Source organism: Lissotriton helveticus, chromosome 1_1 (genome assembly GCF_964261635.1).
Source record: "Lissotriton helveticus chromosome 1_1, aLisHel1.1, whole genome shotgun sequence".
Lineage (NCBI taxonomy): Eukaryota > Metazoa > Chordata > Amphibia > Caudata > Salamandridae > Lissotriton > Lissotriton helveticus.
The window spans coordinates 606,113,722-606,130,229 of NC_136057.1; the positions used below are offsets into that span (position 1 = coordinate 606,113,722).

At 41.2% G+C, this 16,508-nt stretch overlaps 1 protein-coding gene across 3 annotated transcripts in view; it reads right to left on the reverse strand.

Moving 5' to 3' along the window:
• Nucleotides 1–16,508, reverse strand: part of ITPR2 (inositol 1,4,5-trisphosphate receptor type 2) — a 1,735,249-nt gene that overhangs the window by 1,202,346 nt on the left and 516,395 nt on the right. For all 3 annotated transcript variants that reach the window (XM_078674117.1, XM_078674116.1, XM_078674118.1), the window contains exons 8-9: nucleotides 11,038–11,184; nucleotides 6,346–6,441 (exon numbers count right to left, since the gene is read on the reverse strand). In XM_078674117.1, the coding sequence (XP_078530243.1) occupies nucleotides 6,346–6,441; nucleotides 11,038–11,184 (243 nt within the window). The remainder of the gene's footprint in view (nucleotides 1–6,345; nucleotides 6,442–11,037; nucleotides 11,185–16,508) is intronic.

Sequence of the window (16,508 nt, forward strand, 5' to 3'; positions counted from 1 at the left end):
TCCCCTGTTTTTTACAATACTCCGGTTCTTTCACTTCTTTTCTTCTTACTCTTTGGCACTTGGTGGAATTTTGTTGAGACCCCCAGTTCATTGTGTAATTGAAAGAGTAATTTGCAACATTTGCTTAAGTATTGCACATGGCATTAAACTTCAAGTTATTGAGCACACTGCCATAACAATATTAAAGGTTTTACTATCTTTCACTAAAAGAATAACGACACTTGGACATTATATTTGTTGAGTGATACATAAGCTCTTTTGACAAGATATTTTATCCCACACCACCCACACTCCATGAGGCTACAGAAGATTCTTTAGGGAGGAAGCGGCTCTCTCCTCACACCAACAGGGCCGGACTGGGAACCAAATCCGGCCCTGGCAAAGTGCTAGGCTTGCCCCCCCCCCCCCCACTCCCCCCGGGAGTTGGGGGTGCTGCCGAACTCTTTGCCAGGGCCGGTTTACGGCCGATTTTGTTACAGGGCCGATTTTGCAGCTATTTACCGGGTTTACCGGGTGCCCGCTGCGGCCAGTCCGGCCCTGCACACCGAGGTACAGTCTCCGTTGGTATAATATCAAAAAAATTCATGCTGTAAAATCTTAATAAACAGATTTAAGCAAAAAAAAAATAGGGAGGAGTGAACACATTTTTAGGAGGATGAAGTTCCGGATGAATGCTCCGAAAATGCAAAAAGTGTGGCCTCCACATGTCTTATATTTAATTTATGGGACTAAGAAATTTGACATGTTTGGCAACCAGAGTTTTCGGGAGGATTTTTTTAAAAAATATCCTGGTAAGAAAATGAGGGGCAGAGTTAATAAAGATTTTGATGTTTTAGGAGAGATTTTTTTTTTTATAGGCCACTAGTGCAGTTGCTTATTGTGTGAGTTTACAGAGTCAATTTTCAGTCCATAGATGGATCTCACTAAGGAGTTTTGCATCGTTTCTGCAACCAGTTGATAATTTACCTGTTGGTTAGCCCAGAGTATGCTGAATTAGTTTAGACCAACAGGAATTGTACAAACGCAGTGACTTGAACTAAGTGGACAAAACAAAGATTGGGAAAACCCACCTCAAAAAGGCAAATGTGGAAAAAATATCACTGTGTAACCCTGGCGAATTGGTGATAAGGGTTGAGGACAGCATCTAGACAAAAAACACAAGGCTTCAAACAGAAGTTGGGAAAGCCATAAACATTTCAGCATAAACATTTGTCCAACACAATTAGGTTTATTACCAATGGATAACATCTCTGACTTGGATGGATTCACTTTAGAAAATTAATTTTCATCCTCTTAGAGATGAGTGTAAGAAAGTGAGACAGACCTGAGGAAGAGGCAGTGCTTTCCTCTCTTAGACTGCTAAGGATCTACATAAATTGCCACAGAGGTACATAAGATCATTCAGAATGTTAAGAAGTTTACCCAAAGGCTGTACATATTTATTATATAAAAAGAAAAAGTTTGACAGGGAGGAACCTTGAGGGACTCTCCATAGCATTGGTGTGGCCACAGATAGAAAATTAGCCATGTATGGCTTGCTGGGATCAAGCAACAAGAGATCCTGATATTTACATGGCAAGTGGAGAGCTGCCTGGGAAATATCTCATGATCTATGGTGTCAAAGGCAGTGGAGACATCTAGGAGGATAGTATTTGTGTAATAATTATGTGACTAATGTTGCTTGCAATATTGAGCCCAAATGGCTTGAGAAGGCGGGCTGGAGAGGACAGCCAGTGGTTTTCCTGGACAGGATGCACTTCAAGAATCTGGCCAGGATGTGAGAGGGCAGTACAGTAGGATACAGCCTATTTGACTCTTCCCCTGTAAATCAAGAGAGAGGAATAATACCGCTGTGCCTTTGATGGGCTCACAAGGTATACACAAAACTTTTACTGAGTTTTGAAGAATTAAAGCTACGTTTCTGCCTCGCTTAGCTGGACAAATTGTGCTTCATTAGTTTGAAATTCTGTGGCACCAGATCTTCATTAATGCAATTTTTAGTGAATTATTTTCACTGATAAATAGTTAGTTCAGTGGGGAATAAGAAACCTGTTTTTAACTGTTGAGGGTGGATTGCAGACTCCTGCTCTGATAATGCCATTTAGGGTCTGAGTTGATGGGCTGATGAGAGATCGACTGGACTGAATTTGTTGGAAAACGTCTGCACCTACTTAAGTTCTATGGTCAGAAAAAATTATGATGCCTAGGATAATTCTGTTAGTTCTCCAAATACCACCTTCTGCCTCATGTTTACTCCTCTATCATCGGGATAATCCAGCAACCTTCAGTAAACTCTAGTGAGATTTTGTAGGACTTTACAGATGTTTTGCCCAGAGTTTGTGCAATCAGAAGATTATGGCAGCCATTTTGCCGTGCAGTCTGAAAAACTTGATCACACCCAGCCTTGTTAAAAGTCAATGAGGATCCATCCATTGTATAGACCCATGAAGTCTTCTAGTTTCATTTTTGAAGGAATACAGACATTCCATGTCAATTACAAATATCTAAGCAAGAATCTTGCAGGATTTGGCTTTTATTATTCAGTAAAGGAGAAGAAGACCCATTTAGGGCTCCCGTATGTCTGAACTGAGCCCCTGGATGAGAAACTGATTTAGATATGTCATAAAGACAACCCGACTTGACCATGCGAATCTAAGGTGTAAATTGCCATTTTCATGAAAATAAAAGCGAATGAGTCCCTGGATTGAAATGTTATCTCGGACGGGCCTTGTCTTAATAAAAAATCATATGTGTATTTCAAAGTAAAATAGACAGCGAAGATAAGGAACTTAGAACAACAGAAATAATATTGGTCATCTTGGCCTATACATATTTGGTACACTATATTTTGTGCTGTATTCTTCATATTCCAGGAATAAACTGTGTATGTTGAGTTATATAGAAAACAACCAATTGACTTTCTCGAGCGAACAGTTAATTGGTTCTCTGTGCTTCATGTGCTGGTAAACATCAACCATCAAGAGGGAAACGATTCTCCCAGTCAGGAAGAACACGTACATCTTCAATGCGTTCCAGAAATCGAAAAGGCAAGACTGTAGAGATGAGGATTGAAGACTATTTCATAATCATGTGCCTATAACAACAATGGACCTGCCAGCAAGAAAGAGGCCTGGTAAGAATGCTGGACCAATTCATGGTTTCATTGACACTCACCTACCACCAAGCCTTCCCTTTAAAAAGGCATGCCTGCCGACAGGCACTATCACGCTTCATTAGAGGACCATGTTGGTCAATATAGGCTTGTATCTGGAATGCCAGAAACCGGTCAACGGAAGCTTGTTTCCGGTCCAGGGAAGGCATGGCTTGGCAGTTCGGGCTGGACTGTTCCCATGAGGCACTGGGTCAGACTGATTTGCATATAGCCATGTCTGAACTGGGGTGGCAGAGTGGGCTAAAGAACGGTGATGGATCAAACCCAGATCTTTTGACTGGGTGTGAGTGTTTGATTGGTTCAGATGCTCCGTCCATCACCACCCCCTTTTGTACCGCTTTGGCCGCCATAAGTGTGGCAGGGTATGCTCAGATGTGAGTCCCTTGCTCACTTTGCCACTGGATTCAAGCAAGCCGGGCTGAAGACGGCTGTAATGCCAGAAACTGGTCCTCGGAAGCTTGTTTCCGGTCCAGGGAAGGCATGGCCTGGCAGTTCGGGCTGGACTGTTCCCATGAGGCACTGGGTCAGACTGATTTGCATATAGCCATGTCTGAACTGGGGTGGCAGAGTGGGCTAAAGAACGGTGATGGATCAAACCCAGATCTTTTGACTGGGTGTGAGTGTTTGATTGGTTCAGATGCTCCGTCCATCACCACCCCCTTTTGTATCTGAATTCATGCTGCAAAAACGGTGATCAAGAGAGTATTTTTTTTTTTAAAGGAACTTAGAGCTAGGATATGCTACAGACACAAAGATTATTAGGCTAACCACCTGCCCAAGAACTACCAGTACTTGAAGCTCATACAGTGACTTCCTTTTAACCAGTACACCAAAAAATATTAAAAATGCAATGTGCAGCCAGTACCCTCAGCCTATCAAGATTTCCAACTTGCGACATGCTTGCTATCTTTCTAGCCAAACCAAGACATTAAGAAGTAACTCATAAGAGTTTTTTATTGGCGAAAACAACCTCTTTCTTTCCTCATCGGACATTGATGGTAGGTTAGATTTATTAAATGATTTGGTAATTAGCTGCACCGACTGAACAGGGTAACAAAGGGAAGCAGAACATAACCGAGGAGTTACTTTATGAAGATCTGAAATCTCCTGCACTAATCACAAGGCGTGAAATATTCGACTGTCCTACTGCAATCTGCCTACATTGTCTTCCTGTGGTCTAGCTTCAGATCGCATGCACGTGTACCAATGTATTTTTATTTATGCCTTTGTGAAATTTGAATGATGTATCATCAACCTGTAAGAGATGTTTCATTTAACAGTGTAAACAGTGAGTGATTCAAATTTCCAAAATACATCATCCTGTAAAATCCAGGCCTAGTACACACAGGAGACTGTGGTATGTCCTTGCCAGGGAGTGGCTGGCTATTAGGCCTTTCTACATAAACAGTGCAAAACAAATAGTTTTAAAGTATGCTTTAAAACCATTCATTTTGCATTGTTCATTTAAAAGCGCCAGCAAGTCACCAAGAACAAAAGTGGAACCCATGGCCGTTAAACTGGCCCGCTTTGCTGCCAGCCACCGAAATGCCCAGTAGCTATCCATCCCTGGTCCTTGAAGGCACCAAGGTAGGCAGGTAGGTGGACAGGTGTATCTGTAGGAGTGAGCTGGGGTAGGTGTGTTTAGTCATGAGTAGGTGTAAGTGTGTGTAGGTTTAGGTGTGCGTATCTGGCCTCCTTTTCTGATCCAGTGATGAGACTGAGAAAGTGACCTGGGTGATCTTGTGGAACTGGCCACTCCCTTTGTGTACTTTTTATAAGTTAGGCGGGGAGTGGTAGATTCTCTCGCAAGGGCAGTGCTTTAAATGGGCCGGTCTTTTGACAGGGAGAGTACAGGCACTTCTTTAATTGGAGAGTACCGGCACTTCTCAGAAACAAGCAGGTACTCTGGTACAGAGTACCTGCACTTCTACTTTTCCATTTCAAGCACTGCCCAAGGGGTAAGGAAAATAACGTCTGTTTCAGGTCAGTGTCCTAAAAAGGAATTCCGAGGATCAGGGCTAAATTAGTTACCTGCAGCATAAGCAGGCTACGGCCACCATTCACCGGTGGCCTCAGTTTGAGTCAGGGCCTTTGTACATCTCGGAGGGTCGCAGCAGTGGGACCGGTCACCAAATACTGCTGGAGATCACAACATGATATGCTTTGCATCTGGTGAGGAGTGAATTCTCTGTGAAGGAGATGTATTCATAACAGTCGCCCTACGTGTACGGCGTCCTCCGGTCTTTGTTGTTTGATCCAATCCAGGGTATGTGTGAGGGAGTATTGCTTATTTTACTCTCCTAAAACTGCGAGGACCTTTTCCAAAAGCAGGATGTGAGGAAAATGTAACCAGCCCTCATGAGTCACTAGCTGGCTAGAGGTAATAAACAGATTATCTGGGTTGGACTTCGAGGCACTCATTTTTATTTTACCTTATATGAATCATCTGTATATCACTCCTACTGTGAAGCCAAAATGAAAGAATTAAGAGAAGGAAAGGGAGATTAGATATTTTGAAGCCCAGGGACCAAACACCATCAGACGACTTGACGGAAGGCTTTATTGCCCTTCTGAACTTCAGGAAGACTGGCCCCAATCAGAGTTTGGAGCATTGAGTGTGCACGTTTCTCCCAATCAAGCACTTGTACTTACTCTGAGGCCCACAAACTAAAACTGTGGGTGTCTGTATTGAACTTCTCTGAGGCGAGAGGTTTTTTCCTTGTCACCTCGCAAAGTCCTGGTTAGTCAGTAGTCTTTATCCCGGGTAGAGTCAGGTAGATACCATTACCCCTGGCTAAGGGGTTTAAAATTCTGGATTTTCCCTTTGAGGTTTTTAAAATACTCGGTATACTGTAAACTTTTTTACTGGTAGACAATGTTCGTACTAGGTCACAGCATGGCAGACAAACTGTGTTTTATATCGCTGTTGGTTTGGATCCACCCACTGCCAGGAAGGCACCTCACTGGAGAAGCAGCTCACAATGTGGTCATTCTCCTGGCTACAAGTAGCGCATATAAGAGGAAGGATGAGGGAGAGAATTGGGCAGGTCCTACACATTTGTACACAGTTGTTCACCAACTTTTAACAATCCATGAAGCTTTTGAGGAAGAAGGTTTTCTGGCTTTTCCATACTCACACAGAACCCTGTGTTGTTGATCAATCGGAGACTTACCTCAGCAGCCAGGTAGTTTCCCGTCGCCAGATGCTTGAACCTGAACAAACTGTTCCACTGCCCAGCACCCCCACGGCACGGGTCATGATGCACAACCTGCAGCAAAAGACACGCATGCTTAGCAAACAACTACTTAAAAAGCAATTTTCACAAAGTTATTATTTGAAGCTTTTCACCAAGAGAACGGTCTCATAGCCATTGGAAATGGTTGACTATAATGACTAAAGCAAGAGCCAGTTCGGTGTACAGTGCATCTCTTGGTATAGAGTGAATGTGTACGCATAGGACCTGCCTGTGCAGTGATTCTGTTAAACATGCCTTTATTGGAATATATAGGTTCGTGCAACAATGAGCACAAAATTGCATCCGAATCTCAATGGTAACAGAGAACTCCATGCACAATTATCAATCTCAGTGACGTGGTGCAAGCGCATGAGGCTGTGGGAGGTGTTAGTGTGCACAGGTCATGCCCCCCTCTGCTAACGTCGTGCAGCAATTCTGTTGTACAATTTCTTATTTTTATTGGGTATATATTTATTGAGGATTATTTACACAGCCAAGGGCTGACTGACCGTTATCTATACCAAAACAGGGCCATTGATTTAATTAGGAAAGCTGTGATGCTTTTGATACATAAAGGTCAGACCTTCGAGGACCACTCTGGCCATGGCCGATGGTCTCCTGATCCGCTAGGAGGGCTGCGGCTGTGGCCTACGCTACTCTAGCTGAAGTATTTGGACTGGGTTGGTGGTATTATACTAGGTTTTGGCGCCTCAAGGGAATGTACACCTTTCTGATTTCTAGCTCACTATTGGTGACGGTGCTACAAGGAGAAGAGAACCACACTTCCTCTTCTAAAATGGGCAAGAGCCACTAAATACTTGAAAACTCCTTAGCACTCGTTTTTGTATCTTACTACAAGTTATACATATGTGTTTCCACCATACATTAGTCATGCAATCACTAAAAATTGAGATCCTTGTTATTCAGGGTTGTCTGCAGGTGTTGTTTTATTTCAGAAGACGTCACAGCCAACACGTGTTTCGTCGGTAGGGAATGTAACCCTCGACTTTTTCAAGGCTATTCTCCGAAATTTTTCTTTTTCTTCGTTGAGGTGATACTTCCAACCCTCAAAGGGTTTCGTTAGGGGACTTTTGTTCGTGATGATGTTTTCCACAGGTTGTAACCGGAGTATCGGTTATCAGTATGGCAGCTTTCGCTGCGATTTTCGGCCTTCTGTCTCGGTCCCCGCTGCCGTTTGTGTGATGCAGTAACGGTACTGCATCACACAAACGGCAGCGGGGACCGAGACAGAAGCCCGAAAATCGCAGCGAAAGCTGCCATACTGATAACCGATACTCCGGTTACAACCTGTGGAAAACATCATCACGAACAAAAGTCCCCTAACGAAACCCTTTGAGGGTTGGAAGTATCACCTCAACGAAGAAAAAGAAAAATTTCGGAGAATAGCCTTGAAAAACTCGAGGGTTACATTCCCTACCGACGAAACACGTGTTGGCTGTGACGTCTTCTGAAATAAAACAACACCTGCAGACAACCCTGAATAACAAGGATCTCAATTTTTAGTGATTGCATGACTAATGTATGGTGGAAACACATATGTATAAGTTGTAGTAAGATACAAAAACGAGTGCTAAGGAGTTTTCAAGTACTCTAGCTGAAGATTGACCACTCTGTTCAGAGATCCCTGTTCGGCTGGTAGGACTCTATGTCGTGTGAAGGGAGCTCCGTAAGTTTTTATAACTTAAAGAGTCCTTAAGTAAAAAATAAATAAGAGAACATGCTGTTTCTGATGATTGTATGATGAATTGTAAGTAAGAATCATTCCACCCAAGGAGGCAGTGTGAGGGCCAGATTTATTCAAGTTTTTGCTGTTACCTTTGCATTGCTATGTTATTGTTATTTGAAGCACTCTTATTATTGTTTACTCCTTCTTCCTTGTTTTAAGTCCAGTTTGTGCTTGTACTCCTTTTACTAAGTTAGATCATTAGCAATATACATTTAAGATTTATATCAAACACGTATAGTAATTTCAGAAGTTAGTGCTCTTTGTTGGACGGATAAGACATGGGTATATTTGTTTCTTTTGTCTATTTCACTGTCATTGTTAATATTTTGATTAACAAAGATTAAAAAAAACAAACACAAGATGACTCCAAGTCATGTAATTACTTTATGATTTACGTCATACACGTTTAGCAATTTCATGAACTGGTGCTGTTTGTTGGACAGTTTATACATTGGTATAGTTGCTTCTTTTCTCTATTTCGGTTCCAATGTTTATATTATACTTAACACGGATTAAAAAAATAGCATAAGATGAGTCAAAGACATGTAATTACTTTAAGTAAAATGAAAGTTTGAGACAGAAGTGGAGGGCAGTTGCGCAATGATTTAACCACAGCACCCAGTAAAGGGTAATAACACCAAGCACTAGCCATTTCTGCACGAAATGCTCATAATTAGAGGAAACTCATGCTGTAACAGATCACTAGAAACAGCTGCAGAGCAGTGCAGCAGCAAGTCAACGCTTGATAGTAATGTAAAACGAAGGGATGCAAGAGAAAGAAAAATGCCAAACAATACAAAAATAGAAATAAAACAATGGACACTACGAAATGCTATGAGTAAAGACGTTTTTCTAGGAGAATCTATTGTTGCAATTGACGCCACCAGACTATTTCTACATTTGAAGAAACGCTGGGATTGATTCTCCTCTAGATTCACTACAGCTTCCAGAAATCAGAAGCTAGCCCATTACTACCCAATTCTAAATCAGGGCCAAAGTCACCAAAACATCTCACTCTCTGGTATCCTCCACTCTTCTGAAACAACTCCCAAACTCCATTACTATCCCTTCTAACTTGCTGTCGAAACAGCTCTCATTCATTTACAGTGCTCTGTTGCATGGTACCTGTGATTGCAGTAAATAAATTATATATATATATATATATATGTATATATATATATACACACTGCACAAAAAACTGGTAAAAGGCTTGGTAAAATACAATGTCACTATCAGATACAATAAGATTAGATTGTTATAGATGCAGTCATAACCCACAAGAGTGTTAGACATGATAGCCAAAGCAATCAAAGTGGCAGCACCAAGCCTAACAACTAATTCAGTGCACTAGATCACCACATGTGTATCTGTGGTGGTAGCCAGAAAACAATTTAAAATAACGGAATAAATAAGAATGTGTCTGATGACATGGGGCCAGATCATAGAGCTGGTCCCAGACTTGTCATGGCTGCCGTGCCTTGAATAGATTTTGCAGCCCGCGCCCCTCAGTTCAGCTAAGTTTCCAAGGTTGTGTGTGGCTGTAGCACTCTATTGACTTAAGACTTAAGCAGCAGACTTCAAAGAGAGTGTACACAAGAACTTGGCAGAAGCTTGGTTTGCAATGTTGGCTTTCTTGCTATCAGTATTATAAAAACACCGGTAAGAGGTGTGCCTCCATTATTCAGTATGAAAAAATTGTACTACTCAAAATAACATCACCATTCAAATGCACAGTCGCCATTACATGCCCCTTTTTTAAATAAACCAGAACATTTACATTTCCCCCCCAAAAAGAACTACAAGGAGATGGAACATGAAAAAACAGAAGCCAATAAGATAGGAAAATAAGAAGGCATAGATATCCAAAGCTTCAAACTCCAGTACATGTACAGATGTATGAATGCTAACCAAATGTCATATTTCTTTAGTCCACATTATATTCTCTCAAACAGAGGATCCGATTGACACATAAAACTCACCACGGACTTCCATCACAATAATACATGTCCCTAAATCAGGACCTCAGCCTGGTAGATCCAGTTTTGTTCATGGAAAGACACATTAGTTACAATTGGATGCAAACAGAACAGCAAAAGACAGCATCAAAAGAGATAGTCCAGTATCTAAGTAGACACTTGATACAAAAGTACAAAAGTAGAGCAAATGACTAAGAGAACCTCTACACTTTCATCACCAATATTGATAAGATTCAAGTAGGGAGTGACCGAATACCTTCAACGAGGAAAGATATTTTTGAATATGATAATTTTCTCTGTTTATCATACAGTACACTTTACTGGTAAAGCGATGTAAGAATGCCTCCTTCATTGCCTAACACTCAATTCAATCACCAGCCGAATTTTTTCTATAACTATGCTCCTCAGAAATATGATCCCTTTTTTAAAAAGTGATCTGTTATACAAGGTTGTTTAGATAAACCATTTTCTTTCAGAACATTGATTAGAGGAGTCTCTTGGATTTGAGTGAACATGTAATACATATTATTGTAAAACTACTCAAAAAGCTCATCAATATTGCCACTCTGTCAAATCAGCACCACCTTGAACGACTCTTCAAATACCTAATACCATTCAACTCTTAATAGGCCTTCACTGTCTTCATTCCCAAAACAAGGCTTCTCAGTTTGTCATTATTATGCTCCCTCAGAGATAACTCGAGGCGGAGACCATAGAAACACTACAATAATTCATTGCAGGTGTGTGAGGGTCCTTCCTATAGTGCAATGGCAAAGAAACAATTTGAAGTTTACAGTAAAAGTGATCAGACAGCTCAAATCTTATCAAAATAGAATTTGAAGGTGCAGTATCGAAAACGTCAGCTTGATTGAATTCTAACACTATGCGCATCACTAATAACAATACCTCGATTTCCCACAGTGCCTTTGAGCTGGTCGCAGAAGTAGCTGACTGTCGCAGGGTTGTTCGGAGAAAAATATGCTGCTTCTTCTCATAGTCATCACAGGTCAAAAATTTCTCTTGTTCGGCATGGAAGAGTCTCACAACATCACCCTGAAGGCACCAAAAGAAGAGTTACATTCACAGCCATAAGATTCATTGCATAGTTCGTGACATGTTAAATTCTGATGTTATGTTTTTAATTTCTAAGAAATTGGTTGCTACTAAATGATAAAGACATACTGGTTACTTCATATGATTGACCTAATAATTTAGTTATTTTATCTCAGAGGTCCAATAAGTTTGCTAATGTATTCACTGTTAGCATGCTTTTATAGTAATCACTCCCAATTCCACCAGGGTAAAGAACTAATTATATATCAAGTACATGCAAGTTAACCAATTAAAATATTCTTACAATTTGAAAGCAGTCTTTGTAACTATATGTCCAACTAATTGGAAAATACAGTCGGCTATAGTAGCACTCTTAAGCATTACAATCAGCTAAACTTTAACAGAACTAAATAGCTATTAGCTGTGTAATTAATGTTACAAGTGGAGAAATCGAAGATGAGATGAATGGATTAAAGACGTCATTAGGTTAACCCTATTGTTAGGGTTATTGGTTATTTTTTTAAAATAGCTGCATATGGACTTAGTGTTGTCTAAATAACTAGGGTTTTGGTTATTTGTAAAGCAGCTGCATGTGAACTCAGCATTGTGTAATTAACTGGGGTTATTGATTATTTTTAAAATAGCTCAATTTCCTGGCGCTAAAGTACTGTTTCCATCCACTTTTGAGGAACTTTTTTTTGTAATTTATATACTTCACCCCGTGACTGCACGCATTTCAAGCATGCTCATTTGGTTACCCCTGAACAGCGCTTGTAATATGATGTATCAGCTAATGATCACGTCCACTACAAAGAGTAAACAAAGCCCGCGGCAGCCTTTGTACATGTCCACCTGCTCCATGGACCAGCGGACATCCCAAATACCCATCCCCTCACAGTCCAAGTGGCAGGGATTGATGATTTCAGTGTTTGATTTTGCAACATCTCAAAGTGTGCCTCACACTTGACGTATGGATGCAACACAAATGAAGTCTAAGACTAAACCGACAATGCCACATAGCCTATTTTCTCCAAACCGAGCATGCTGTGAGCGAGCGTCCGCTGCGATCACGCTAGCGTCACGTTTGACTCTGTTTCAATAGAATTTAAATGTATTTGGCCGACTGTATTTAAACTAGATATTGCCTTATCCTAACATGGCCTCTCCAGTTACATAACATTACCCTAATGTGTACTTTCAGGCAGGCAGCTTCCTTTCTGTCTCACAGCTTATAAAGGAACATTTGATAGACATAGAAGAGCCACATGTGTCTACACAATGAGCCGTTTTAAAAAATAATAATTTAATATTGCTGCATCAACATAGGTCAGCAGACGGCCTTCACTATCTACTTTCTTTATAGGAAATCTAAACACAAATAAAAATAGAGGATGCATTCAAAGTATAAAACTGCTTAACTATACATATTTTTTTTCTCCAAAAACGTGGCTCATGTTATATTTGTAATAGTTATATGAGCATTATGAGCTGTACCGTTTTTAATTGGTAACGTGTGCAAAATAATCAGCTTATTTTGCTCCTACATGTATCTTTACAAGATGGCCACAAAGTTATAGCTGGGTTTGGGTGGGCCAAGGCCTGCACTTGTCTGCTCTCTAGATCTATGATTTCCGAGCCAGTGACTTGCCTTCTGAATGTGCTACGTTCTCTTTTGCGGACAGTGTCTTCTTTGGGTGTAGTGTTTTTACACACCTTACGCCAACAGCCTCTGCACCGGGAAGTTGTGAGTGACAGTTAACAGCTGTACACTTATGACAATTTTGTTGTAAAAAATCAGTCTGCATTCCAGCAATGAATTTCCGGTATGGGGTTTTTAGTGTAACTCAATCTAGCCATAACTGACACATTTCTGTGGTGTTTCAATTGCCTTGACGCCCACGGTTCTTCGGCCAGTATGCTTCACCAATTGCAATTCAATGTTGATGTGTATTAAATTCAGTATGCCCATCATAATATGTTCATTGGGACCTGTCTCAGTTACATTTGAAACCCTATGTTGACTACTAAAAAGCTAGCCAAAGCTACCTGGCATAAGTGCTGGAATTAGACAAACTTTACTCTGACAGCCCATAAATTGGGGATTATGTTGGACAACAAAAAGGGGATGGAGTCACAAGTGGCCGAGTTATGAAAAGCAGTCGGAGAGTCAATTTATACATTTATTTTTTAATATCACAAAAAAACAGGCAAAAAGGAGAAATATGACTAAGTTTCTTATAGCTTAATTCGTTTTCTAGCTTAATTAGTTGCAAAGGCTGCATGTTTAAAATATCTGGTTAAAACACCTGTTGGAGAGCTTTGTGTGCCCAGTAAATCTCAGGAAATAATAATAATGGTTAGATAACTCTGTTGGCTAAAGTGTTTGCTGGAGAGATTTGTGTTTTGTTTAGTCACAGTTCTGCCTTAATATAGAGGATGATTGTGTCTCCTGGAAAGCACATTGTGTAACATGCAGATGACAGATTATTATGTTATGTAGATAGGTATGCGAGACACTGCTTTTGTAAATGTAAAATGTAAATGTCCAGCATTAGTAAAGCGCGAACAATTACCCGAAGGTGTCAAGGCGCTGGGGGCCGTTGGGAAGATTAAGCGAACTATTGCCCAGAGTCAGATGGTGCTGGGTAGACCCCTGCCGGTGGAGCCGAGGATCGAGCCGTGATCCCCAGCGTCCAGCGTCAGTCGTCCTGTCCGCTGCGTCACACCTCTTCCACAGAGTTCTTTAAATGATTTGTAATTCATACATCGCAATCCATCTAATAAAGCACAGTGAGCTATGAACCAACATCCAGGAACTGCATCAAACTGCAAGACATTGCTTTAGAACCTTATTGTGTTAATGTTTTAAATCCTGACTTTGTGTTTCTCCCAGCTATATAATTTTAGCATATAATCCCTACTAGTAAAAACAATGTGCGATTCTTACACCCTGAAATCTGCTTTGTATTATGCAACATGCATGGATTTACACTACACACTTGTATTATTCATTATCAATGTGTAATGTGTGTGTGTGATATAGGTATGATGAATGCTATAAAAGTATTAAACACAAATATTAGCAAGTCTATTTAACCCGGTTATGTTAATATTAAAATGTGCCAATTTTATCTTTCTGTCCTAAATAATATTTCCCAATAAACTTCAATGGACTTTTGTGAGGTTTGTGCATGTTTTTTGATTATTTTAATTTAATGTACCTACCACTATCTGCAGTTTTTTTCACTATCTCCTTGAAATGGCACTCACTTTAATTGTTGGCAAATTTCTAAACTCGTGGGATTAAGCTTTAAATCTTGTAGTGGGGATGATGGGTGTGTTATTTTACCGCAGCTGTATTTCTTTTTGCCAGGAAATCTCGGAACACGGCTCACGTTTTTAGGTCTCGCCTGGCGTCACAGCGCATGCACTGCACGCTCCGCGAGATCTATTGTTGTCAAATAGACTTTGAAGTGGTATGGAAGCTCCGCCCATGCTTTTCATTGGCGAGCGTCACACTTTATGCTAGAATCTAATTTTCTATTGAAAGTGATGCTTTTTTGTTCCTGCCCTGTCTCCTGTAGGCCCCACCCACCCGGACTGGATTGTTTGCAAAACAGCTGTCGTAATGAGTTTTTCCCCACTGCAGGCAGGGACACGCAAATGGCGCGCTTTCAGTTTCCTATTTTCTTTTTTTATTCGCGCAATGGCGTGGCGACAGCTTGTTTTTGGAAGCTGCTTGTGCAGAGCGGAATAAAACTTCCCAACATTGTCAAATGGCAATGAAGGCATCTCTCGGGGGTTTGTGGCTCTAAAGGGAGTCTTTTTGCAGTCCATGGACCACAGCGCATCCCTTGGTACAGGCAAACTGTAGCACCAAAAAAATCCCCAAACTTACAGTTGATGAATTGTGTGTGTGTTACTCATTTAAGCCAGAAGTGCACTAAGACTGTTAAACATAAGTCTGGGTTCACAGGCACTGGGTATTTCAGAATGTTGTCCTGCTGCATAAGTACGTAAGAGGTGATCTGTCTATTTACTGGCACCATGTCGGGAGTGCAGGGAGCCTGGGTGCGCAGTATTGGGCCCCTTCAGTCCAGCAAGCAGTACATGACGGAGTGGCTAAAGGACCTCTATGAGCTGGACATTAGAGTGGACACCTTCCTGGAGGTGCTGGAGACGGGTTCCGTGCTCTGCCAGCATGCCAACATCACACGGGTGGCGACCGAGTTCAGCGCTGAGTACCCGGCCCTGGCAGGCAAGGTGCACCTACCGCAAGCCCACATGAGAGTCAACAGAGTGGCCCAGCTGGGAACCTTCCAGGCGCTGGGACAACGTCTCCAGCTTCATCCAGTGGTGCCGGAAGGAGATGCACATCACAGGTAAGGGGGGCACGTGAGGGCGTGAAGTCTGCTGTATGTACTGATTTGGGTACCTTAAGTAGGGGTCCTGCAGCACCCACAGAAATAATCATGCTGGAGTTCAGGAGGTAAAGGAACACATGTAAGCTTTGTTTTTCTCTCGTCACACTTGCTGCAGGGTTTGCTAAAAGTGATCTAGGTGACAATCCTGCTGGGGTTCAGGAAACGGAAGGAAAGGTTGGAACATTTAAATATCAGGAAATTAACTGTACACATATTTCTAATTATATCAGTGATTAAGAAAACAAAAATAGAGCTAGTTTTTGTAATTCTGAAGTATGATGGAAACAGAGATTTTAGTAGGATAAAAAGAAACTGAGATACTTGGTGATGCAAAAAATATAAATATTCACTTTAGCCTGATCCTGATATCCATGCACATTAGTTTTGCTGTGCTATATATTTTGACCAGTGAAACTCCATGCCTATGCAAATGTAGTGGCCATTTCAAGAGAAAATGTGTTGTCTGCAAATGACAGTGTGCTATCTCACCAGTGCTCAGAAAGCACTACCAGCTACATTGCACAGCGTCACCACTCTCCTGCTGAATGGGTATGGCACATTTGCTCCCCATGTGATTTCTGTATGATGCTTGATTCATACACAACCCCTATGAATTCAGTGACATAAGATTAATGGCAGCACCTCAACTCTAAACAAGCATTTGCAATGCATTAGGTCTCACATTTACGCAAGTTTGACATTGCAAATGACAATGCCTTTTATTTTATTTTAAAACATAAATAAAAGGCATTGTCATGTGCAATGTCAATAGCTCAAACTCGCATAAATGCGAGACCTATTGCATTGCAAATGCTTGTTGCAAGTTTATTGGGTGATTGTGAACATGTAGGAGAGAGACAGGAAGAGGTTTTGTACAAGTTCTAACAGCGAAATGCAGCA